The 24715-nt window shown below is 37.1% G+C and overlaps 2 protein-coding genes across 4 annotated transcripts in view; both read right to left on the bottom strand.

The window, feature by feature from the left end:
* ryk (receptor like tyrosine kinase) overlaps window positions 1–13934 on the bottom strand; it is a 67994-nt gene extending 54060 nt beyond the window's left edge. The window contains exon 1 of one of the 2 annotated variants that reach the window (XM_084425378.1): window positions 13249–13934. In XM_084425378.1, coding sequence (XP_084281504.1) covers window positions 13249–13468 — 220 coding nt within the window. In that variant the 5' untranslated portion in view covers window positions 13469–13934. The remainder of the gene's footprint in view (window positions 1–13248) is intronic. The other variant, XM_084425377.1, reaches the window with a different exon arrangement.
* A 1269-nt stretch (window positions 13935–15203) lies between these two features.
* sned1 (sushi, nidogen and EGF-like domains 1) overlaps window positions 15204–24715 on the bottom strand; it is a 30627-nt gene continuing 21115 nt past the window's right edge. For both annotated transcript variants that reach the window (XM_084424846.1, XM_084424847.1), the window contains exons 20-32: window positions 24463–24579; window positions 23015–23302; window positions 22342–22525; window positions 21099–21211; window positions 19131–19409; window positions 18906–19038; window positions 18726–18808; window positions 17457–17555; window positions 16910–17026; window positions 16156–16243; window positions 15983–16062; window positions 15797–15827; window positions 15204–15700 (exon numbers count right to left, since the gene is read on the bottom strand). In XM_084424846.1, coding sequence (XP_084280972.1) covers window positions 15802–15827; window positions 15983–16062; window positions 16156–16243; window positions 16910–17026; window positions 17457–17555; window positions 18726–18808; window positions 18906–19038; window positions 19131–19409; window positions 21099–21211; window positions 22342–22525; window positions 23015–23302; window positions 24463–24579 — 1607 coding nt within the window. In that variant the 3' untranslated portion in view covers window positions 15204–15700; window positions 15797–15801. The remainder of the gene's footprint in view (window positions 15701–15796; window positions 15828–15982; window positions 16063–16155; window positions 16244–16909; window positions 17027–17456; window positions 17556–18725; window positions 18809–18905; window positions 19039–19130; window positions 19410–21098; window positions 21212–22341; window positions 22526–23014; window positions 23303–24462; window positions 24580–24715) is intronic.

Genomic DNA, 24715 nt, shown 5'->3' with positions numbered 1-24715 from the left:
CAGCTTCTTTGATCAGTTTTAAAGCAGTGACAATCCTTTCTTTCAGTGGCCCATCACTGAGTTTAGCTCTCAGCTCATTAATGAACATTAGTTTCCTGCAGGTCTGCTTTTCCTGAGGACAGGGTCTGAGGGATCACTTGGACGGCTAGGCTTGAGTCTGTGGAAAGCGCATTGTTTTGAAGAGACCGGTTCCAAATTGTCATGGCTGAGTTGTGGCAGCTCGGTAATGAATCTTGCCTGGTGCTCAAAAGGAGTCAGCGCCAGTCATTAATTACAACCACATGAGCCAGTCCTACTACAGCTGCCACCGCAGTCAAGCAAACAGAGCTTGTTCGTAAGAGGTATCCTCAGAACTCCCACCTTCACTGGAACAACATGGCAGTACAGCTGCTGCTTAAGTAAACAAACTTCTATGGCTATGATACGAACGAGGGAGGGCTCGCTTACTCATTTGAGAGAGAGGCCAAGCTGGTTTGTAACAGTACAATGTAGTTTATAACTAAAGTTATCTTTTGTGAGAAGCCTACCCTTTGTAGAGACAAGGTTAGCGTTCTCTTGATGCAAAGGTAAGTCCATAAAGGACGCATAATAATCCTTGTTTGGTATCATTCACTATATTGTATTATAGTATTTTTTGAGTATTTTATATTTGTACACAAAGGGCAACTCACAAAAAATGTCTGCCAATTTCACAACACATGAGTATGCACATTAATCTGTTCTTAATCTTCTTTTAATCTTAAATTGTTATAAATCTTGAATACTTGGCAGATTATTGTAGAAGTGAAAAAAAATTATAAAAGGAAAAGGAAAAAAAGTTTTAAAAGTTCTAAGTTTAAAATCTTAACAAGTTGTGGTCCAAAAAATTTGAAGTTGATATCACAAAAAAATGAGCTTTAAAGGGCACCCATTATGCCCCTTTTCACAAGATGTAAAATAAGATATCCCCAGAGTGTGTATGTGAAGTTTTAGCTCAAAATACCCAACATTTCATTTTTCACAGCATGTTTAAATTGTCTTTTTTTGGGGCTGAGAAAAACACGCCGTTTTAGTGCGTATCCCTTTAAATGCAAATGAGCTGCTGCTGCCGGCACAGAGGGCGGAGTCTCACGAGCTCACGCTCAGTGTCAGGACAATCTCATCTCACGGAATGAAAATGTCAGAACAGAAACTCTCAGTAGCGGTGTTCATTTCGACCCGGGGTCGAACAATAATGCCCACAGAGCCAGAGAATATTCTGTATGGAGCATATATAAAGAGCTGAATAAAATCACAGAAGTGTGCATTAAAGTCTTATCCATAAACTCTCTCTCTTTCATTAACATCATCATCATCATCATCATCAACATACACCACGAATTACATAAAAACACTTGTTACAACTAACAGTAAACAAATACAGACGTTATGCCTTTTCAGTGGGTGCTTAATTAACTGGTAAACTTTATATCCGTAAAACAATTCTGACGAACTGTAATAAAGTGCGCGGCTTCCGTTACTGCCATGATCGGTAACGTTAGGCCTATCGCTCCAGAGACTGTAAGCTGGATCACGAACAGTTGGTACAGATCAATCCTCGAGTAAAAACGAGAGTAAATGACGACTGCTATGTTCATTCTTACATCCAACAACAAAGCACCTCAATCGCTTAGGAGACAGTCTTGTCTACAGCTGCTCCGGCGTCGAAACAATGGCGGATTGCGTTTAGCTCACTCAGGGCGGGTCTACGCTAATACGGCAGTGTCAGTCAACAGTCGTGGGCGGGGCTTGTGCAAAATTACGTCACATTGCCCTGAATCTGAGAACGGGTTGTTCCGAGACTGTGCTTATGATTTATGGGGATTTAAAAAAATAAAACACTGGGTGGATTTTTAGCGTTATAGGGTGGTTGTGTACAGTGTACACACTGCCAACAAACACCATGTAAAAGTGAATTTTGCATAATAGGTGCCCCTTTAAGTGAAATTTTGTTTAGGTGCAGTACCAAACCTTTCCACTAAATGACAACCAGAATACATTGGTGACCATATAAGGACTCTCCCATTTCCATATATGGTTTGAGTGATGTATTTCAATCATTTTCATTCTATTTATGAAATCGACATCCTATTCAGAAGTAATATGGGCAGTTTGGCAGTATTTGATTTGAATTCAACCTCTAACAAACACAAAGACATGAGGAAAGAACACGGATGTTAGGCTATAGCTCAGCGCAGCATTACAAAAGGAGAACCTATAATTTGTTTCTTTATATTTAAAACATTTAAAAAAAAAAAATAAAAAAAAATAGAATGCATGTTATCTTTTGAACTCTTGGCATGAAAACAAAGAGGTTTCTACCAATATTTCATGATTTTTCATTTTCATCACCATTTCAAAATAAAGGTCTGAACACACCTTATGAGTTTGAAGATATATTTGATCTGCAATTCGCATGTGCATGACGTCACCGTTTTCACAAATTTGCGTTTTTGAAATTTACAGAGACTAGCACTGAAATATTTGAACTTTATTAATAAACATTTACTACAATACAACGCAACCAGTCCCTGAGCTAGACACTGATGAAATAGAAGCAATTCCAAAAATAGAATCCCGTAACTCATGCATCACCATCACGACTGGCTAGTACAAAAACACATTAAAGGGTCATGGAACCTTAAAACACATTTTTTGAGATGTCAACAAATATGTACCGGTTGCATATCAATGAAAACAACAATAGCATATGTTCTAAGTAAGTGTATCAGTACAGTTTGCATTTTCCCTGCGATGCATTCAGAGCTGGAATTTGACTACCAACGCATGGAAAATATGACAAACAATATTTAATATAACAACAGCACATGGGTGAGCAAGCATGAGAGTGGGTTATGCACGTAACGTCACTATGAGTTTAAAGGGATGGTTCGGAGTAATTTCAACCTAGGGTCCTTTGCACCATGACCTCGAGCCAAACACCCCCCCAGAAGCTTTTTTTTTCCTTGGTCGAACATTATTAAAGTTAGAGCTTATTTAGAGATATCAGCCAAATGGCTTAATGCAGGCGCTAATGGATCCAAGGTTGTATCTCGTAAAGTACCCCACTAATAATGCCCGGAATGGGTGTTTGGCTCGAGGTCATGGTGCAAAGGACCCTAGGTTGAAATTACTCCGAACCATCCCTTTAATAACATTCGCAATGCGGACCACATTTCATATCCGGACCAGAGCAAGCGTGTTTCTAGCATGTTTTAAGTTTTTATGGACATATTTCACATACTCTTCTGCTCCCAACCAGCACGGTGTATGCGCACATATTTCATTGTGTCTTATTTAAATTATATGTTATATGTGTGTGTGAAAATAAGGGCGCTGATTCAGTCTAATCATAAACGTGATGACAGTGAATTATTCTGATACACAGTATCAGTTTAACACAGAAAATACCTTTTGTCGCTTGTTACAGTGTTGTGTTGCATATGGTGCGGACACAGTATTAAGATTACTAATGAAATTGCGAAATACTAGGCTACTTACTATGGCTTGGCAATATGACAACAAATTTACTGAATGGGTGTATACAGTACATCTATGTATTTTTTTCAAGATTCAGGATTCTTTATTGTCACTATACGAATTGGAGCAATCCTTACAGTGCCATCACGTAACTTTTTGCAAGCTAAACATCTCAATTAAATTAACACAATTTAAGTAGAATTCCAAAGATACAATATGATAACCAATATACAGTACAATTCGTCAATAAACAATATGCCATAAACAATACAACGCAAAAACAATACACACAAAACCAGTACAAGCAAGGTGAACAGTCAAATATTGCACAGAAATATTACGCAGTAAGTACTGCATGATATTGCACACAAAATGAGTTTTGTGCAACAGAATATAACCGAATTTGAGTAATAGTGTAAACGTATACTAGGTAGACACACTGAGATATACAGAGGGGCGTTGTTAACCTTGTATCAACACCTTGTATCAACATTTAGAATTTTCAACTACAAAAAAAAAAAAAATTGTTGACAAAAGCACTAATATTGATCTGATGAGTGCAGAACACTCCACAAGACCGTGGTTTACACTGCAAGGTCAGTTAGATGAAGACTGCTTTGGAAAAACAGCAAAAAGAACAAGTCAAATAGCCAAGAGTAGCTCAAGAGTAGCTCTGCAGAGAACAGATCTCCAGAGGGTTGTATCATTTGAGCAAGCAGCTCAGATCTTTGATCCAAGACAGAAACTCACTTGGCCAGTAGAACTATACAAGAAATAGTAACAAAATTGAGCTGCTAGATTTCTCACGTTTTTTGTGGACTGGCTGAACATGTCAAAGTGATCAGAACCTCCCGAAAGTTCTGCCCTTAAAAAAAAAAAGAATCACAGTGAACAAACCAGATCTTTTAAAGTCTCCCTGTGGTGAAAATCAAGTTTTTAATGTTGTTTGTCTATGTGGTGGTAAAATGTTTTAAGACAAACCATGTGCAAATTCACAAGTCAACACCATTGCTGAGTATTTTCTCCTTAAAACTGCAGTAAAAAAGATAGTCTCAAAAACGCAACGCTACTTATGCATTATACTTACTATATGCATTTCTCCATTGTCTTAGACTTACTTTACATGGCAACTACTTGATTCATCATATTACAGTATTTTTCACATAAAACGGAAGTAAACACTGTAACCAACAGGGCACTCAGTAATCTGGTAAGCACTGACATGGTAACACTAATTTTACATACAGCTCAGTGGAAATTACATGAATATGACATGTTCACACTTCAAAACTTGTAATAATGACTCAAATAAACTCATTGTTTCTGCCTTAAATTAATACATTGTTAGCTAGCTGTGTGAATTGTATGTACTTAATAATGTATTAGACAAAACTGTTAAACAGAGACCAAATGAAGACGGAAAATGGGAGCGGAGCGCTGTGTGCTCAGAGCCACATTCTCAGTGCAGTCAAAATAAAAGTCTGGTGGTCCATCAAGATAAAATATCCCGCTGCCAACCCATCAGCCAAACAGAAAACCTTATCGGCCGATGCTGAGATTTAAAAAGTGCCAAATATCGGCCATGGCAATATATCGGTCAACCACTATTCTTGTGCATGATTCATGCATGTATTTATGCAATTGCCAGAAAATTGTATTCAAAGAAACTTGCATCATATGCAAGATTTGAAACCATGACCAGGATATGTTAGCACCACTGTTTGAGCTACACGAAAGCTTGTTATTCTACAGAATACCCCAAAATTACTAGTAATCTTTCATAAAAAGAAAAAGAAACACCTTTCCTCATCTCAGAATCACCTTTCCTCGGTGGCTGATGTGACCAAACCCCCTTAAGTTTCAATTGCAGGTATCAAAAATGCAAACACCCACTTTACATGATCCAGTCGATTTCCAATGGATTAAAGACCAGTCCTGCACTTTTTCTTCAATAACAAGATATTATTTTACTCTGAAATAAGCAACATTACAGAAGACAAAATGCCAGCAAATACATGAACTGAATCAGTTTTCTCAGCTAAAAGCCATAAAAGACCTGCAACCATCTGTCTGTTGCATCTATTTGAGGCGTTTCCACTTTTTAAAGAGAAAAGTGTTTCATAGGCAGCAAGTTTACATCGTAAATCAGAGTGGATGTGTTTCGTGACCTAAACATTCCATGTACTGCTATGTGCAAGACCATCTAATGACACCCCAAAATAACTCAGACACAAGAGGGCTGACGCTGTCTATTAGCAATGAAGAGCTGGATAGTTGAGATTTTTCATCCCTGTGTTGTTGGTTCTCTGAAGGAGAGAGTGAAAGCTTTCTCTCTTTACTATATCAGCGTGAGGCTGGATGGACGGTGCAGTGATGTCACAGGGGAAGCCATAGATTCTTACAAGGGAGAAAAAAAATGTCTAAAGTTCAATGTGGCAAACAAGGCTTTTTAATAAACATTTACCTAAAAAATATATATCTTCACGTCGTCTTTCAATGCGGGTCTGATACTTTGAGATGACAGTGTAGAGCTGTCAAATTCATTTGAATTTTGAATATTTGTCAAATTAAAATTCACATTTGAATGCAAAAACAGTGCCGTTGTTGCATTTTAATGTTTTTGTTAGCCTATCCAGTTGAACCCAGTATAGAACCCACTGCTGCATTGGTCATTGAAAACATTGCAGAAATAGAGCAGCTCATTGCAGAGAAGATCTTGGTTACGTTAAAACCATAACCAAGTCGTTCACACAGAACACATTTTCTGCGCCGATTTTTTGTTGTGCCTTGGACGGACATCTTTGACAGTTGCACTCGCACAAAAGAGCAGCATATTAAAAAAGCTGTGTAAAGCTAAAAAACTCAATGTTTGAGACTTTTTTTATTTATTTTTATTCCACTGCATCTCATGTTTTTAAATGCAAAAGTACTCTGTGTGATCAGCGCTTCAGCTATAAATACATGATGCAGTTTTTGTTAATAATTGTTTATGCAATTTACAAAATTAAATTTACGAAAAATAAATAAATAATATATATATATATATATATTTTTTTTTTTCATAAATATAATTTCGTAAATTAACCCATATATATATATATATTATTTTTTGATTGATTGATATATTCCCGTGTGTATATTTTATATATATATTAAAAATAATTGTTTTTTTTCGTGCAATAATATTTTGCCTCAGGAGACAAGCCAAAAGATTTTTTCCCCTAACTGAAATTATGCCTTTTTAAATTAAAATTTCATTTGATTGTTAGCAATATTTAAGTAAAAGATTCAAATTTAGTTTTTCTGCCATTTTAATAGCCCTATGACTTACATTAACATACAATCAGCTCATCTGATTTCATATACTGATCTCCACAACCACTGATTTCGTCAAACACTGAATACTTCTAAAATTGTATTATGGTCATGAGACCAATCATATGAATTAAATTATATCTTTATGTAGCACATGACTGCCAAAAACAGAAAACAAAATTAAATAAACCGAGCAGAAACTGGCTTTGAAATAGAAAAAAACAAATCATTGTAGCAACCACCATCAAAACACAGCTTTCACCACCAGTCTCCATAAGAAGCCATGGGAATTTCTCTTTATTCTATACTGAGTAACTTACAGATATGAGGGGGCAGATTGTGATACGAATGTAAATAAGGACATCAAACATCACCTTTCATCATTTGCAGCATTTATGATAAATGAGAAATTAGATCTCCTTTCACACATCAGATTTGCACTGCCACTGAAAGTCACTATATAGAACATGTAAAGAACGATGTTATATCCACTGACTGCTCTGAAGAAGAAGAAAAAAAGACGGGAGGGAAACAAGATTAGGATCTGTGAAAGGAATTACAGAACTTCTGAAAGCTCAGACAGAGAACGACAGGAAATGACAAGAGCATGACAGAGAAAGCAAACAAGAGGAAAGAAAAAAGTAAAGTAGAGATTGAGAAAGAAAGTGTAATTCGAACATAGTAATAACCTAACATGGCCAACAAGTTGTTTCCAATTTTGCCATAACACAGCAAATTAAGTTTAGTTTCTTTTTTTAAAAAGAATATAAGATGCATGCAGACTTACTGAAGACAAACTAGGGATGTCCCGATACCACTTTTTGCAGAACGAGTCCGATACTGTAATTTTTGGTACTCGCCGATACCGATACCGTAACCGATACCTGAATTTTCACTGCATTTGTAATTTTTAAATGTATTAGTAGATAAACCAAAAGATTATAAATCATATTAGTTGGCTTAATTTGTTCATCAAATATATATATTTCTTTCAGTTATTTTCATGCTTAATTAAGCCTGCTAAAATGCATATGAGCTTCTGTAAGCCTACTGCCACTGTTTATTCTATTGCTCTATCATATTTGATCTTTCATTTAATAGCCACAGCACATATTTAGAGCTGCTTCAGCAGGGCTCAGTGCTGAGGACCGGGTCAGCGGTTCAAATGTTTGTCAAAACCAGTGAAATATCAATTATTTAATCCAATTTTGATACTACAACAAAAACTACCAGCCTAATTAATGTGAATTTTAAACAAGTAAGCAGTCAGTAACAAACTAAAAACAAACAATTGAATTACAAATAGGACAAATATATACAATAGAACAAAGAAAGGCTACAAATGAAATAAACAGTGTTTTTAGAGTTTTTCGGGTAGATCTAACAGGTACAGAAATTTGAATAAAGTAATCAAATGTGAAAAAAAGCATATTCATTACTGTATGAATTATATATAGATGGATATTTTTCTAAAGTTGAAAACTGAAAAGGGTAGCCTATTTAGTCAAGAGCGGTGAGTAATTTCTTTGTCCTTTGTTTGATTAACATTAAAACACAGAAGCAGGTTTATCAAACTGCTGCCCCTTTAAGACCGAGCGCACGGACCGCATTTGAACATGGCTACGTTCATTTGAGATATAACCGACTTTGTTCACTATAGGATACTCGCCAAGACGGGCGTTATTACATAGTTGTGTGTGTGAATTCGTCCGTACAAGCGCAAGACGTGAAATACAATTTAATTCAGTATTTGCGCGCTGAAACGCTGGTTTACGGGGCGTGCGCTTCGGATGTTTGCATTCATGAAACTTCTTGACCGGCACACGTCCTGTAATAATGTAGGGAAGTTGAAGGGAACCACTCGTTATACTTCAGTCAGGTAATAGTTCATGTTTTACTTTACTTACATATACGATTTAGTTTTCATCCAAATAACATGTGCTGAGTGAACGATCAGCAATCAAGAGCATTCAACAGAAGTGCGCTTCTCGCTCTCTGTCTCTCTCTCTCTTGTCAGTTAACGTTAATATAATAAGCTAAAGCTACATGCCTCGTTTAATTTCGTTGCCATTGACATCGGACTGAACAAACTTTCCACTGTTGTCTGTTTAAAGGGATGTGCTCGACCAGCTCGTGCGTCTATGACTCAGTTCACCTCGACAAAGCACTCGCGGCGGCCAGTTTCGTTTCGCAAAATGTATGTGGTATCGGTGCGTGGTATCGGCGAATTTTTATGAGTACGAGTACGAGTATATGAGGACAGTATCGGCCCGATCCCCGATGCCAGTATCGGTATCGGGCCATCCCTAACTGTGGCAGCAAAAATATTGATTCATATTGTATCCCAAAAAGGGGACAGAATCGGCAGGTATGCTATAGTATATCAATATCTGGGTCAAGATAAAATATAAGATTTCTGAGATAACTTTGGGTACAATTTATATTAATTTATATTGATTGTTGCTCGTCTCTTTTCCCCCCAAATATTCATGAAAATTAACCAAAAATGTGATTATTGGCATGAGAAAATCAAGATAATATTGATACGGTTGGGATATCAATTAATATGATTTAAAATTATTGCTATATTTTATATGTTACCCCCACCAATAATCCTAACTCCAGAAATCAGAGAGATGATTGCTTTTAAAACTGTTACATATTCAATAATGTCAGTGTGGAAGAAACGTTTTTACATCAATTTCACACCAAAAAAAAACAAGAAAAACCAAGTAAAATATAAAATCCATTCACCTTCAAGGAGAAACCTAAACCTACATTCATTCAAAGCACCAAAAATAAGGCACCCATATAACTACCACAACCATAAAGTTTTAAGTCAAGGATTCCTGTGAGTCATAGAACAGGATCTCTGAACCACATCAGTGGTAATCAGACTCCAGTGCAGAGCAGCGGACACCTGATTCTCTGAGGCACTGGCGGTGCAAAGCTACAGACTGCTGATGTCCCTGTGATAAATGCGTTCAGGGACTTCTCCTCACAGCCCCACTGCTTACAATGGCCCTCAGTCTACTTTAGTGCAGCAAGGTGGTTTTGATTCCAAGATGGGCAGCACTCATTGTTAAACCAGAACAGAGAGCAAAAAGTTCTTGCTAAAAGAGACAGAGACAGTGATTATTGGTGATTCTTCATTTATGCTACAGAACATTACTTGATATAAGACCTTTAAGTATATTTAGGTAGGTTTATGGGTCCCAGAATGCACTCAGAAGTAAGTGACTCAGCAGCAAATGGGGCAAATGACATTATGAGAACTACTTTTTGAAAGAGCGGCTCCATTCCAGCCTCCATTACAAAACAAATGGCAGAGCGCCCCGCATAACACTACAGGCGACATGTTGATGGTAATAATCTGATATGAGCAACAAAGAGTGTAAAGCCCACCATAAAATCATTCAATCATCACTGACGAGACACAGAAATCCAGTGTGCCTAGAAAGAGGCACTCATAGCCATGAGTTCTGTTTTCAAAGCCAGTCGTGACAAAAATATGCAGGTCAGCTTTTCAGAGGATAACAGAGGTATGCGACCAGAGGGGAACAATCATCTCTCAAACCTGTTCGTATTTCACAAAAGCTAAAATAAACCCACTCAGCAGCACCATCTCATTTGGATTCTTGATATCATTTCAGAGCGAACCCTTTCCTTTTTAATATTTTGATGAATTTTAGAAAATATTTACTTTTATGTGAATTTTCAAGTCTTCTTGAAAAGTGAACTCAATTTAGTATTCACATGCTGTCTGAGATGTGGCTTTCTGTGCGCGCTATGACGGCGTAAATGACTGGTCATAATTAGAGCATGCGGCACTCGCAACAAGTTTGCAAAGAGTGTCTGTTTTTTCCACATAACGTATTGGGAAGTCAAAATGTTCCCAGACAGGAGATTTATATGAGACAGGCAGCGGCTAGTTTGGGCTTGCCGATGCAGAACTACAACACACCAACTTACGAGAAACTGTGATGTCAGCAATAGATACTAACAGTTGATTTGACCACTACTCTCACGTGAAATGCATGCATAGCGCATCTATCGACAGAAACATTAGCGGAATTCTTGTCTGTTTTACACACTATTATAGATGCCTCATCGGATTTGAGATTAACGCGGTGCAAGTGCGTACAAACCGTGGGTGGAAAATGATACGGTTCGATTTTTTACGACCGTTAACACCCTCAATATGCATGTCTCAAAATGATATCGACCATCCTGCACTTTTTAGACATCAGCATCAGCCATTAAAATACCCACAATGGTGGAGCACTAAACGTAACCACCATAAACCTGTCCTGAACATTTGGTCAAGCTACATTCTGCCCCATTTGAAACCTTGTACTCCATATAGCAACTTTCAGAGTTCAGCTTAATGCTATAGCATTTTAATCACATTAAACGTAACATATAATTTCCGTTTTATTTTCAGTCTGATAGAAATTGCTCTCAATTTGAGCTAAAATGGTAAGCCCTAAAAACAAGTTCAAACAAGGCTGCACCAAAATGCCCTTGTCTCCACTTCCTCTTTCCAGCAGGAAATTGATGCTCCAGCCCCCAACCTTTTCATTAACTCCACTGTGACACTAGCAATGATAATGACTGCTTATAGGCCCCGTCACAAATACCCAGCAATTAACAACTGCTAACCAATTCTCACTGCATTAATCCTAGTGGCGCTGAAACAAAAAACGACTCTATCTGAATACAAACACAGCAGCAATGACATCACAAAGCCTTTTTTCTCCAAGAACCATGAATTAATTAAATTATTCAGATTACAAAACACTTGGATTGACCCCTTAGCCTAGAAAGAGGACTTTAAATATTCTGCACAAATGTAACATTTAGATTTTAGGCAGAGCCATTAAGTCATAAACAAATACATAAACAACCATATACTCCAACTGCATAATTTCAGACACCTAGCCCCTGATTCATGTTTTCTATTAGGATTGCAAGAGTATGAGGCATGTTACTGCAATAGCCACTATATCACATCATACACTTCACACTGTAAAGCCTACAGAATCATATTTGATACACAAATTTCTAAGGCCTCTAAATTATCAACAATCAACTTTGTTGAAAACCCTGTTGTAAACTAGTATCTACGTGTATTCTGCCCTTTGATGAATAGTTCAGCCTTTTTGCTGTAAAATCTTTAATGACTTTTATAAAACGTAATAACTTTTAGATTTTTTTTTTTTCAAAATGAATATTTACTGGACTGAAGCAACTTGGTTTACTTTGTTATCCATATGTCATTTATAGAAAAAAAATTGTTACAATGTATGCATCAAATATGATACAACAAATCTTGATGAACGTTTATCTCAATAAACATTGTACTGCATTTCTTGCATTTTATGTTTTTCCCCACAAAATTAAAACTACTGAGTTTTATAATTAAACTAAGCATTTAGATATCATCATACTGACAACTTGGGAGATAGAGTTAGGCCTATATTTCAAACTTTATGTTAGTAGTCTGTTATATCCTTGATTTACACTACAAGCATTCAGAATTTCATTCATTATTTTTGACCATAAATAACAGCAACAGCCCCAAATTGCATATGTCTCCTCAGTTTTTTTCCTAAAGTTTGAGCTTCATATCCTCACTATATGGGCCATAAAAGCCTGGTGTATCAAAACATATGCAAACCTTTTTTTTATTTAATTTAAAGGTTCAATAAGCTATTCCATTAAAATACGTTCTGACTATTGTTACATATTTCAGGGTTTAGGCTACATGGTTAAATATGCATACAGTGTGAGTGTTGTTTACTGAACTGCCCAAAATCCACTTTTATCTTTTGTCAAATAATTCAGAGACACATCAGTGAGAATGAATGACTCAGATCCGCTCATATACATCTCTGCTCTGCATCTTGTGAATGGCGTGTGATGTAAACCTTACAAATCACCACATAATTAAGGCTCTTACAACAAAAGCATGAAAAGCATTGGAATACACTTGGAAAACTTTATAGCAAACCAGTCACGACCTGATGACAAACCAATACGCCTTTCATTCTTCTTAAATAGAAAACTGACGTGTAACCGCACAAAACTACTTCCAATTGTGCATTTTGTAACATTTCTTTGAAAATGTTAGCACTTTTCTTAAGCATAAACTGTCTACTCGGAGGTTGCAAGGACGCTGCAGATTGTTTGGCCTATCAGAGCTAACATATGGAAGAGCTAATAGACTACAGCAAAGTTTCAGCAGTTTATGAGCATGTTTGAAACAACTTGTGGGAACTTTTGGACACTAAACAGACATGAGTTAGAGTTTAAATAAGCTAATTAGAAGAAAGTAAGTTTCTTTGACAGTGTGGCAAAAAGTTCATGTTCTAACCAAAACTTTGGACAGAGCAGAAATAAAGTGGAGCAGACGGGAAAATAAAGAATACACACCCAGGAGTTTCTTGACCTCTTCCTCGCTCATGAATACGTTTACGTTCGGCCTATTGTTGTTGTTTATGCCCGGCGCATTGCTCGGGTTGGTGAGGCATCGGGCCCCTTCGAGGAGCAGGAGGAGAAAGAAACCCCCTAGTCTCCACAGTACCGTATGGTGCCAACCCCGGGACACCGCCGACGCCGCGCCTCCACCGGAGCCCCGCGCTGGCAGAAACATCACAGCCCACCGTCGCGTCAAAAAGTCTTGGCGATCGAACTGAGCCACGGAACCTCATCCAAAACTTGAGTTACTTCTTCCCGAGGGCGACATACTACTAGGTTTGATGACGGCGCTCTCTGTCGACCCCTCTCTCTTCTCCGTATTGTCCCCCTCACCCGCCGCTGATAGCCGTCCAGCTAACTTCTGTTAGCTCGCGCTCAATCTCAGTGAGCGCACGGGCGCGAGCGGGGCCAGTTGGACGGTGTTAAAGCGATGTCTTTCCTCTGGGAGAAAGTCCTTAGCTTTTATTTATTAAAATCTAAATTTCCCGGACAAGCTACAAATACTATCCCAAACAAACAGTCCTTAAAAGTGTCCTCCTCCAGCTCTGTCCTTTCATGGTCTTTTCCACCCGCAATCTCAGTTTTCATTGAAGAAAGGGGGGGGTCATTTACAACTTGCGCGCGCACGCAGGGACGTTTACGGGCGCGTTCCTGGAGTGGTGTATGTTTAATGTAAGACAGACAGGTGACATTATGAATTGCCATTGGTGATGATGACATTATGAGCCCAATTACTAGGCTACCTGTTGAACCTGTTTGAGCTCGAATTAATTTTTGTCGAAAATAAAAACGTGCGGTACACAAAAATACAATAACTAAAGTTCAGCTAAATGAAACACACCGTCCCTCCCTTCTATTACAAATAAAATGTAGCGCACAAGTATATGACTCAGTAAACAATATGTAAATAGTATATTAAGAAGGTATAGGATACTAAAGGATAGCCTACAATTACATTTATTATTTAGACTTAAAATACATTGTATTTGTAATATACACAGAACCATCATCATCATCAATTTCATTATAGGCTTTATCCCATTTAAAATGTATCCTTTTTATTCTATATTTGTACATCTTGTCATGAGCTGGTCTGTTTTCTCTACCTCACACCTTTGCATTTTTTATAGAACATAATATTTTGTATATACTTTGTATATGTTTGTCTGTTTGATTTTACCTTCTGATTCTCTTTTAGTTGTTTTATTTCATTTTTTTATTTATATGTTTTATATTGATATTGAGAGGAAACTGTATTTTACATTGTGAACCTTATGCTTGTGAAAGCACTTTGAGTTGCATTCCATGTATGAAAAGTGCTATCCAAATAAATGTTTATTATTATATTATATACATATTTATTTATTTATATTATGTATATAGACGTATTGCGATTTGCACTTCTGGTTAGACGCTATATTCAAATTTCATTGGCACTGTACTTTGCACAATGACAATAAAGTTTAATCTAATCTAATTTAATGGCATAAATGCATTAACTGCAATCCAAGCTGTGGTGTAAGTGCTTTCCTAAAAGGCACAATAAGGATAGAGTGGGGAATTTGATCTCCGTAACCATCTAATTCCTGTCACTACTTACTTGCTAGGAACTGTGGCCTTGAAGTTTAGAGGGCAAAATCCATACCCACTACATATTTCACAAATCCAGACAAACAGTCTCAGGGAACTTTCCCTAATGAAAAAAAAGATCCTAAGCTTATTTCTTTCCTTTTTAAAAAAAAACACAAAATAGTGACATCTTGTGGTAATTCATATTTATCTAGCCTAGCTAAAACTCAAAATCTGTTGTCTGGGTAAGAATGCCCACAAATCAGTGAAAAACTATATATATCTTTACATGTTTCATATCACCCCACCCCCCACCACCACAAGAATTAGGAGAAAACATGAAGTTTTAACATTTTATTATTAAAATATTCAACTACAAAAACAGACTATAAACACTATTTACATGGTAGTTAGCAGACTGTTTAGCTTTACACAAATAGAAACAATGGTGTGACAGTTTTTCCAGTATTTTGTGCAATCTTGCTGTAAGAGAGAACCAGGCTTGATTAGAATTAAATTCTGGTACGTTTTGGAGATTGAACAGACAATAATTAAAATAAAAAAATTCCCTGAGGGACTTGACGGCCACTACATGTCAATATCTAATAATATTTACATTTGAGGTATGCTAATTGATGCAGGTAACTCCTAAAGCATATGGTCGAAGGTCATCTATAGATCTGGAACTGTAAATAACCAAATGCGCCCGTAGGACAATGTAGCCAAGGAAAGGTGACCAGTGATGCAAGAAAGGGTCAACAATGATGTTAATGCATCCTCATTTGAACTGAGACAGAGAGAAGCAATTACTCCCCAAAGTTGTCATTGATCCAGCCTCCTAAAACAGGAAAAACACATTCGGTATGTGACACACATATATTTATATATTTATATATATTTGTCCATTTCTATCAGAGATAGAAAATAAACTCACCACTATTATTGTTGTTTTTGAGTTCTTCTGTCTGAGAGAGGGGGAAAAAAAGTGTTTTATTTTTATCCGTAGCATTAAAAGAGCAATCTATCAGCTCCATGCCATGATTTCAATTGTATAACAAAATAATTTTCCACCACATATTTAAATCTACAGTGAATCCAGGGAGGACAATGTTGTACGTACTTGGAGTTTTCTTAGGCAGCAAAGGCTCACAGATCTCTTTAAAACAAACATCCTGCTGAACTTTATATGTCCTTTTGTACCTGAGGGAGAAAGCAAGACAAGTACTCAGTAGATACAACTAGTGGATTAAACTGGACCAAAACAGGACAACAGAACACACAGGAGTCACTTACAAATAATGGCAAACACCCTCCTCCCATACGGGTACACTCTTTGTTTCGGAGTAAAGGCGAGTACATGGGTGAGGCACACGCTGACAATCTGTGTACAACAGGGCAGAGAAAGGAAATATAGAGAAGATCTTATTTCAGGCAAAGCTGTTAAATATTATATTATTTTAGATTATATTAAAGATTATATAGATTTCATTTTTGTCTGATTGATTGTCTAGCTAGTGGGATAATAATGTATAAATAATAAACAAAAATAATAAAATTAAGGGGTTAATAATAAAAAATTAACCTCAAATTACAAAAGGAATAAACTCAAGTTTAAGGTTGGCATGAAACAGAAGTTGCAATAGTCTATTCTTCACTATTATGAATGAAACGGCTTTTCGAACAAGAAAAAAAATGTAGGGAGGGGCTTGATTTTGTCCAGACTGGAACTGATTGGATCATTGTGGTATGCTATTCCTGGGACTGACAGGTTCTCCCGCCTCTCGCCAGTAAATACATCATCAGAGGAAAGAAGAGATGCCGTTGCAAGTGGGAGGGGAAGATATTTTGATTAAGATTAGGAGGGAACATTCATTGTTAAAATAATAATGATGTGCACGGATAAATCATTTCCGGTAAAAACTGCAATATTCCATAAAAATAAGTATGGTCAATTTTTATTTCATGGTGACTTTAATTGGGCATTTATTAGTGATTCATCAGTGTGTGTTTGCATGCTAGGTGAATGAACAGATGTGGTCATACTAACATAGCTCACACCGTCTGCCTTTGAAACCAGTGGCACAGTTGCAGCTGAACGACTCGTTGATCTGCGCACATGTTCCACCATTCTGGCAGGGCTGAGTTCTGCAGTCTTGAGATGACTCTAAAAAAAAAGAAGAAAAAAAGTTTTTAGATACAAACACATGTACACAATGCTTTGCTACATGAATACTTTAAACACCGGTAAGCTTGCAGCTTTTTCATGTTTGGGTTTATTTAGCTGCTCTTTTAAATACACATAATCACATGCACATAAATATGCACATTTAAACAACCATAAGTCAAATTTTTTGGCCTTAAACCATAATAGATTGCTGACAGATGTGGTTGTTTATGGTGACTGTCATGCTGCAGATTATTCAGAATACATGCAGTGGTATTTTGCCTCCTTCAGCTGGGACCAATTAGAGAGTTTGAATACCACCAACTGTTAAAACACTCTCCTGTTTTAAGAACTCCCTGCCTCAAGTGAATCAACAAATTTCACTTGTCTAATAATAATCTTTATAGAGCTTTATTGAAAGATTACCTACCAGATTTACTCTTTGGCGCTTCTTGAGGAATTTCCAGAGCTAGACTGATCTTATTGGTGGTTTCTTCCATCTTTTCTAATTTGATTGGAGCATCAGGCTCTGTTTAAGAAATAATAAGAAATAAGAAAATCAAGTTGAATTAAAACTCAGGTTTTAAAAAAATAGATATAAAAGCAGCTCTATATTTTCATGTATTTTTAAGAGAAATGTTAAGCCTAATATTGTAAAAACATGCTGTTGCTTTATTATTATTATTTTTAAAGAAATGGCTTTTATATTGTAGTACACTGTAATACTTAATATTACTTTAAAATTGTATCTGGAAAATAATTACTTTGTAATGTTAACAGTGTATTTTTTTTTCTACTCTTTATAAGAGTAGATCACTACAGATTACAAACATGAAGAGAAATATTAAAATTAATTTGATTAATTTATTTAGTGCTTTCATAATAAATATCACTCCACAGCAATATTACAGAATACATTGACTTACGCAAAATGCCAAGCTAAATGCAACAATGGTCATGAGAACTCAGTAGAAAGATATAGCAAAAACACAAACTATTTCTGAACGTATGCCACTAAGAAGGCGTAATAAACATTCGTATATTTATTTTCCATAAATCTACAAATCTTATTTCTTACCATTAAAAACTAATAAAATAACCATATTTAATCTCACGATTTCTACCATTATAAAGAAGAATTAAAGTAATGGAAGTAATAAAAAGTAATAAAAAAATACCAGCAATTCGGTAATTGGGATAAAAATGACTGAATTAATGAATGATAATGTTTTCTCTCAAGTTTCCTTGTTTGAAAACCTCTTAAATAAAGCATAAATGTATTCATTTAGCAGATTTGGGTCCCACTTTATATTAAGTGTCCTAACATTTAAATTAATCATTTGATACAATGCACTTATTGTGTACATACATGTTTTTATATTTAAAAAATACCATACTTTCTGTAATTGCATCTATAATTACACTGTTGACCCTTCTCTTACACCTCAACCCACCCTTAAACCTACCCACACCACCAAACCTGTGCCAAACCATACACGTATCCCACCTCAATACCAGAAAAAGCAATTACAATATGAGCACAATAAGTACATTGCACTTTTTTATGTAAGTACATAGTTAAGGACACTTAATATAAAGTGTGAACTATTTAAACTTTTTAAAACAACATAACTTAAAATGTAGTTTAAAACCATGATGCATTACAAGTTAAACAATCTTATATGAAGTAATTACTGACTTGTGCGATGTCTGATAGTTTTATGTGGAAGTTTGGTAAATTTAGCTGTAATTCTCCCTCTTCCATCAACAAGCTCTGTATATCTGAAAGAGAAAATAAAAACAGAGAACTGATTATTGTACAAATGGCTTCCCAACATTGCATCCATAATAACTGCGTTGCACCTGTAAAGCACTTTACCTTAGTGGTTCTTCAAGGAGTTCTGTTTGCTCATCTGTGCCTCCATCTTGAACTTGAGTCAAGGTCTGTCCCATTTGCTGGTCCTGTCCTCCTTGAGGTCTATCACCTCTGCTTTGGTCCTTTAGAATTGGTACTGGGCAATACAGGACACACAGACGGGTCACCATGATGACGTCATTTTTACAATCTGCAGACAAGCAGTGATCTTAAATATCGGCGACTCACGTGTGGTGAAGGCTAGGTGTTGAGGGACGCTCTGGATGTTGTCCTGGCCCGTTTTGCGTACTGCAGTGAGGGCAAGTCGGTAATGCTGGCCTGGAATGAGGTCTCGTATGGTGTACGTCCCCAAACTTCCATCAGGTAGGTAGCGGCTACGGGTGTTCAGGCCTCGAGTAATATTAACTACAAAACCGTCTGGAAGACTCCGAGGATGATGGTCCCATGTGACCCGAGCAGAGGTAGTGGTGATATGGGAGAGTGTAAGATTCTGAGGTGGAAGCGGCCCTGATGGAGTGGACAGTATAATGTGCTGTTATAACAGAGGTGCATGTGTTTGTAACCAGTGTTAGGGGATAACGCATTACAAATAACATGCATTATGTCATTATGCCGATTTATGCTTCCGACAGTGGGTGCCCAGTCTGCCCACCCTTCACCCCTCCAATAGTATCAGCCCCATCGGCTAATTAATGGAGAATATCTCATGTTTCTCTGTGGATGCTCGAGCCCCCAAGCACCGATGGGATCGGCACCTATGCATTACGTAATCAGATTGCTTTTGTGATGTAACAAGTAATACATTACTTAATAAATGTACATATTTATATTTGAGTTACTTTTTTTAAAAGTAATGCATGTTACTTTTCAGTTTAATTAAAGGTGCAATAGGTGAATCTCTACAGAAACATTTTTTTTTTTTTGTTATGCTGGTTGAAAGTCTCCTCATTTCCTGATAGCATTCAAGCCTGTTAAACTGTCTAAATGTATTTGTATAAATTTGAATCATCTGTGGAAGTCGTATGCCATAAAAATGTTCGTTCAATCATTTCATCCAGTCAACGTGTTTGCATACCACTGCGCAGCCTGTTCATGCAGACATCATACGTTCACGTACGCTGTGCAGACAGAGCGAGAATGGCAGGCAAACAACCTAACTTTCCTTCTGAACCAACAACAAGTGGCAAGTATCTAAAATTCATGTTTGATAGTACAGTTCTATGTACCACTGACTTTTTGCCTGTGGAGATAATTCAGTGATTTCAATGTCCTGGAATCACATATGAAAAGCTGAAATACAGTGCTTTCCTTTATATCAACAAGTCAACTTCTGAACTGGAGTCATTTCACAATCACATACTTATGTATGCAAGCAAGTGTTTCTGTTTCTCCCCTCACTGTACTGTAAACATTTCTCACTGGTGAATGACATATCATGTAATCTAATAACTTTGTCCCTAGTCGTCTCATGTGTTTTGGAGGAGGCGTGTCTTTGGACAGCGATTTGCAGGGAGGGTGGGATCGTATGCTTTCAACGCTAGCAGGCTAAAGTTAGCATTTCTCAGATCACCTATTACACCTTTAATTTGCTGTAAAAAAATGTAAACTACTAATTTAAAATTCTCCATAACATAGTCACATAGACATTCACATGCATGTGCGGGAAAAGACAAAAAGTGCAAATGAAGACTTCAGATGCAAAAGCCTTTAGTGCCATCTGAAATTTTCTTCTAAAATGAGCATTTTTAAGTTCAGTAATTTCACTTTGACAATTAATAGGTAATTTGCATTGCCATTAAAGTGAAATAACTGGACATAAACATACAAGCTTGATAAAAATGATCATTCTAGAAGAAAATTTCAGATGGCACTTAGAGGCTTTTGCATCTGAAGTCTTCAAATATAACAAAACACATTACTTTCAAAATTCAGAAAAAGATTGGTACAGTAGGTCATTTAACCCGTAATGTGAAGAGATCTTTGGCGTGGCATAAATAGATTTAGGGGTCAGGAATATTCTAAGTGGTCATAATATAATATTCTAAATGTGTTCTTAAAAGAAAATGAAGTACTGTAACACAAGGAATTACTTTCCACAAAAATAAACAAAGTAATGTAATTAGTTACTTTTTAAGGAGTAACGCAATATTGTAATGTATTACTTTTAACTTTCCCCATCACTGGAGAGATACTCACTGGTCCAAAAGTGCAGTGGCCCAGCAGATTTGCTAGTTGATGGCAGGTCTTCAGGGCGCAAACCACTCTGTGTGACTACGTCTACTGTGTACATCTGACCTGGGAGCAATGTGCTGTGGGTTACACACAACTAATCAGTCAAAAATGTGTTTTCAATTTCATATTTTAAACATTTATATGATCTCAGAACATTAAATCCAATTTAGTGATGCAGTGAAATTTTGGCAACAGGAAACATTTGGCCAAGACAGCCAAAAAATAACAATAAAAAATAAAATAATTTTCACTTTCGGGTGAAATAGGGCCGAAATGGTGAAAATTGACCAAACCACAATTAATTAGTCCTAATCCCACGACACGTTTGAACTGTTTAAGTGTCCATTTTGAACACAACGTGGAAAGGCTACAACACGTAGGCTACATGTTAGCAGTGTGAACGCTTCATTATGATCAAAAAGTAGCAATATGTAAAAATTCGGCTCCGAAGAACTCGTATAGTTATGTCACCTAAAAACAGACACCATGAACAGCATAAAGTTAAAAAAAATTCCAGTTTAATGTAAGAGAGGAATTGTGGCCATCTAGTGGCTCATACTTGTATTGCAGGTAAACGTTCTAACAGCAAGACAGAAGATTGTAACCCTGCACAGTTTCTTCTTTTATTATGTGTTGGTGAGTACTTTACACAATTAATCACGTGGTGCCTTCAAGTGCACCTAGGAAGCTCTTACATTATTACATTATGACATTATGGCCCGGTTTCACAGACAGGGCTTAGACTAAGCCAGGATTAGACCATAGATCAATTAGGACATTTAAGTAATTTTTATAAACATGCTTAGAAAAAAACATTACCGATGTGCATCTTAAAACTAAAAAGGCACTGATATATTTTTAAGATCAGTCAGTGCAAGTTTATTTCAGTGGAAACAGCTCAGACTTACATTTTAGTCTAGGACTAGTCTTAAACTCTGTCTGTGAAACCAGGGGTATATGGAAGTAGAATAAGGGAAAACAAAACAATGGTCATTCATGTGCTCAGAACTCATATGACATTTCTGACTGCACTTGAAGGCTGCAACAAACTTGATGGACCAATTACAAGATAATTTCCCTCAAACTATGCAGACTGTTCGCAGACTTAAAACATGAGGGGGCGACAAGCTTCAGTCTTGCAGTGCAGTTTGCATGAGAAGTAATTTGTAGCTGCACCTGTGTTTTCTCTTTCTTTGTCATGACTAACCTGAAGGTGTACTCTGTGACGCTGCTATTGAGCACGGCTGTGCGAGGTCCACTACCATCTGCCGGCACCAGGGACACTCGAACCTGACTGATCGCAGCATGGCGGCCAACATGCACCAGCCACTGCAGCCATACCTGAGAAGACGACACATTCACTATCTCCAGCTGTTCCACCTTACGTGGCCCTGAGACAGAACAGGAGAAGAAGAGCCTGTGAGTGAATACTCTACTTGTATATGTTTAGAACTATTAGTGTGTAAAAATTAATCACATTTAATAGTGCTTCACATATTTTTTCTTGAGACACAAACATTACATTCATAATAAGGGCCATAACAAGCAAACACAGAGTCAGACTTTATTAGGTGTCTTTAACTACTATGTACATAAACAAAAACAAAATGTTAGGTACAGTGTACTTATTGTGTTCATGTTGTATTGCAAAACACTTCTGCTGCTATTGAGGTGGGATATGGGTAAGGGGTTTAGTGGTATGTTTAAGGGTGAATTTTATCAAATGATTGATTTAAATGTTAGTACAAAGTAGTTTAAAGACACTTAATATAAAGTCAGACCAAACACAGATATTGCATTCCTGCTGTCACATTGTGCTAAGAAAACAGGATGTAACATAATCACCATATAGGTACAGAAGAAAAAGTGGGAGCTCTCACTAGTGCGGATGAGAGCGAAAGCTGGCTGGCTTATGTCATTGCTGTTGGTGTTGCGTTTGACAGAGAAGGTGGAGATGTTGTAAAGCTGTCCGGGGTTCAGACCCTGCAGCACATAGGTAGAATGCTGCTTCTCCAGGAAGTCTGTCTTCCTTGGTCCACGACCAATAGGAGCAAAGGCAACAGCAAAGCCGCTGATCAAATTCTGAGTGGCATCTGAATGATCCCAGCGTAACTCAACTTCATTTTCTTCTACCCGCAACACATGCAGGCCAGATGGAGGCAACAGGTCTGAGAACAGTGAAAGTATTTTAGATAACTCAAATACCCTCTAAGCCAGTGATTCTTCACCAGGTGGCTGAGGCCCACTAGAGGGCCTCAGCAAACTTCCAATGGGGCCTCAAGATGATAAAGCAAGCTAAAACAACAATTAAATCAAGTTATTTCTTATTTCAATTCACCCTGTCGAAAACTGTATTTTTTGTCTTTCAGGTATGAGGTAGCATAGTTTTAAAGGTGATTTTTAGTCATGGAAAAGTCATGTAAATTAAAGGTAAGGTAGGCAAATGCAGAGAGGCTAGCAATAGCAAGCTAGCTTTGAAAGCATGATCCCACCACCTCCCACTACCTCGTATCTTAAATGCATATAACATTACTTAATAATAATGAACGTAAACAACTTACAGAGCTCTAGTTATACCACCTCACTGCTGCAGATTCATTTCGGTGTTTATAATGTTGACATAGAAATGCATAAATCCGAGTCTGAGGACGTGAACAGCTTGGGTAAAACGTCACGGGTTGCCATCTCGTAATTACGGTAATGACATGGCGTGAACGCAGCATAAGCTCGTTGTTTGGGTTCAAGAGGAGCTGTAAAAGGCGACTACTGTTTGTTTTTGGCGCTTGGTTGTCTCTGTATAGCCTTTACGGAACGAGCAGGGTGCGTGGAGTATTGCCTACCATACCTTTAATAATAAAATCTTAAAACAGCATGGTATTTTTATAAAGAATGTACATTTTTGTAGCACTAAGGAGCTTTAAAATATTTTATCAAGTAGAAATTGTGAGTAAAAATTACTTGCTTCTCCAGTTAATCACGAAATGCCTTGATAAGTCATAAATTCATTGGTTAATAAAGTGGGATCCTAGAGAACATTCAGCTCTTGAAACTTTTTTAATTCTGAAACTTATTTGAATTTGAATTAGAATTATTACAGTTACTTATTTTAGTCTATGGACACTCTTAGTTTCCTTAAATAAAAATAAAAAAGGTTGAAAACCAAACACAGCAGATAACAAATCACTTTAACAAATCACATTGCCAGCAAAAACACACAAACACTGAATTCCATTCTATCTTAATATCTAGTTCCTTTCTAAATAGCCTTCACTTAAATAAAATGAATGGATATGGGTTGATTTGAAATAATGGAAGATCAGGAGCTGACCTCTCTCACAGTCTCTCCCTGTGTGGCCCACCATGCAGGCGCAGCTGTAGTTCCCCCTCCTATCACTCCAACAGACACCTCGGTTCCCACACGGCTGCAGTACACATGGGTTCTCCACTAGACGGCAACAGAGGATCGATCGAGACCTTACATTTAAAGCACCCGATCTGACAAAGGTACAGAACTAAGATAATGACCCATAGACTTCCGGGAAGTGGAAGGATACACAGATTTCACAGAGAAAATTCAATTC

Source organism: Rutilus rutilus (genome assembly GCF_951802725.1).
Source record: "Rutilus rutilus genome assembly, chromosome: 12".
Taxonomy (NCBI): Eukaryota; Metazoa; Chordata; class Actinopteri; order Cypriniformes; family Leuciscidae; genus Rutilus; species Rutilus rutilus.
Note: the sequence above shows the minus strand (reverse complement) of the source record. Positions and strands in the feature narration are given on the sequence as shown.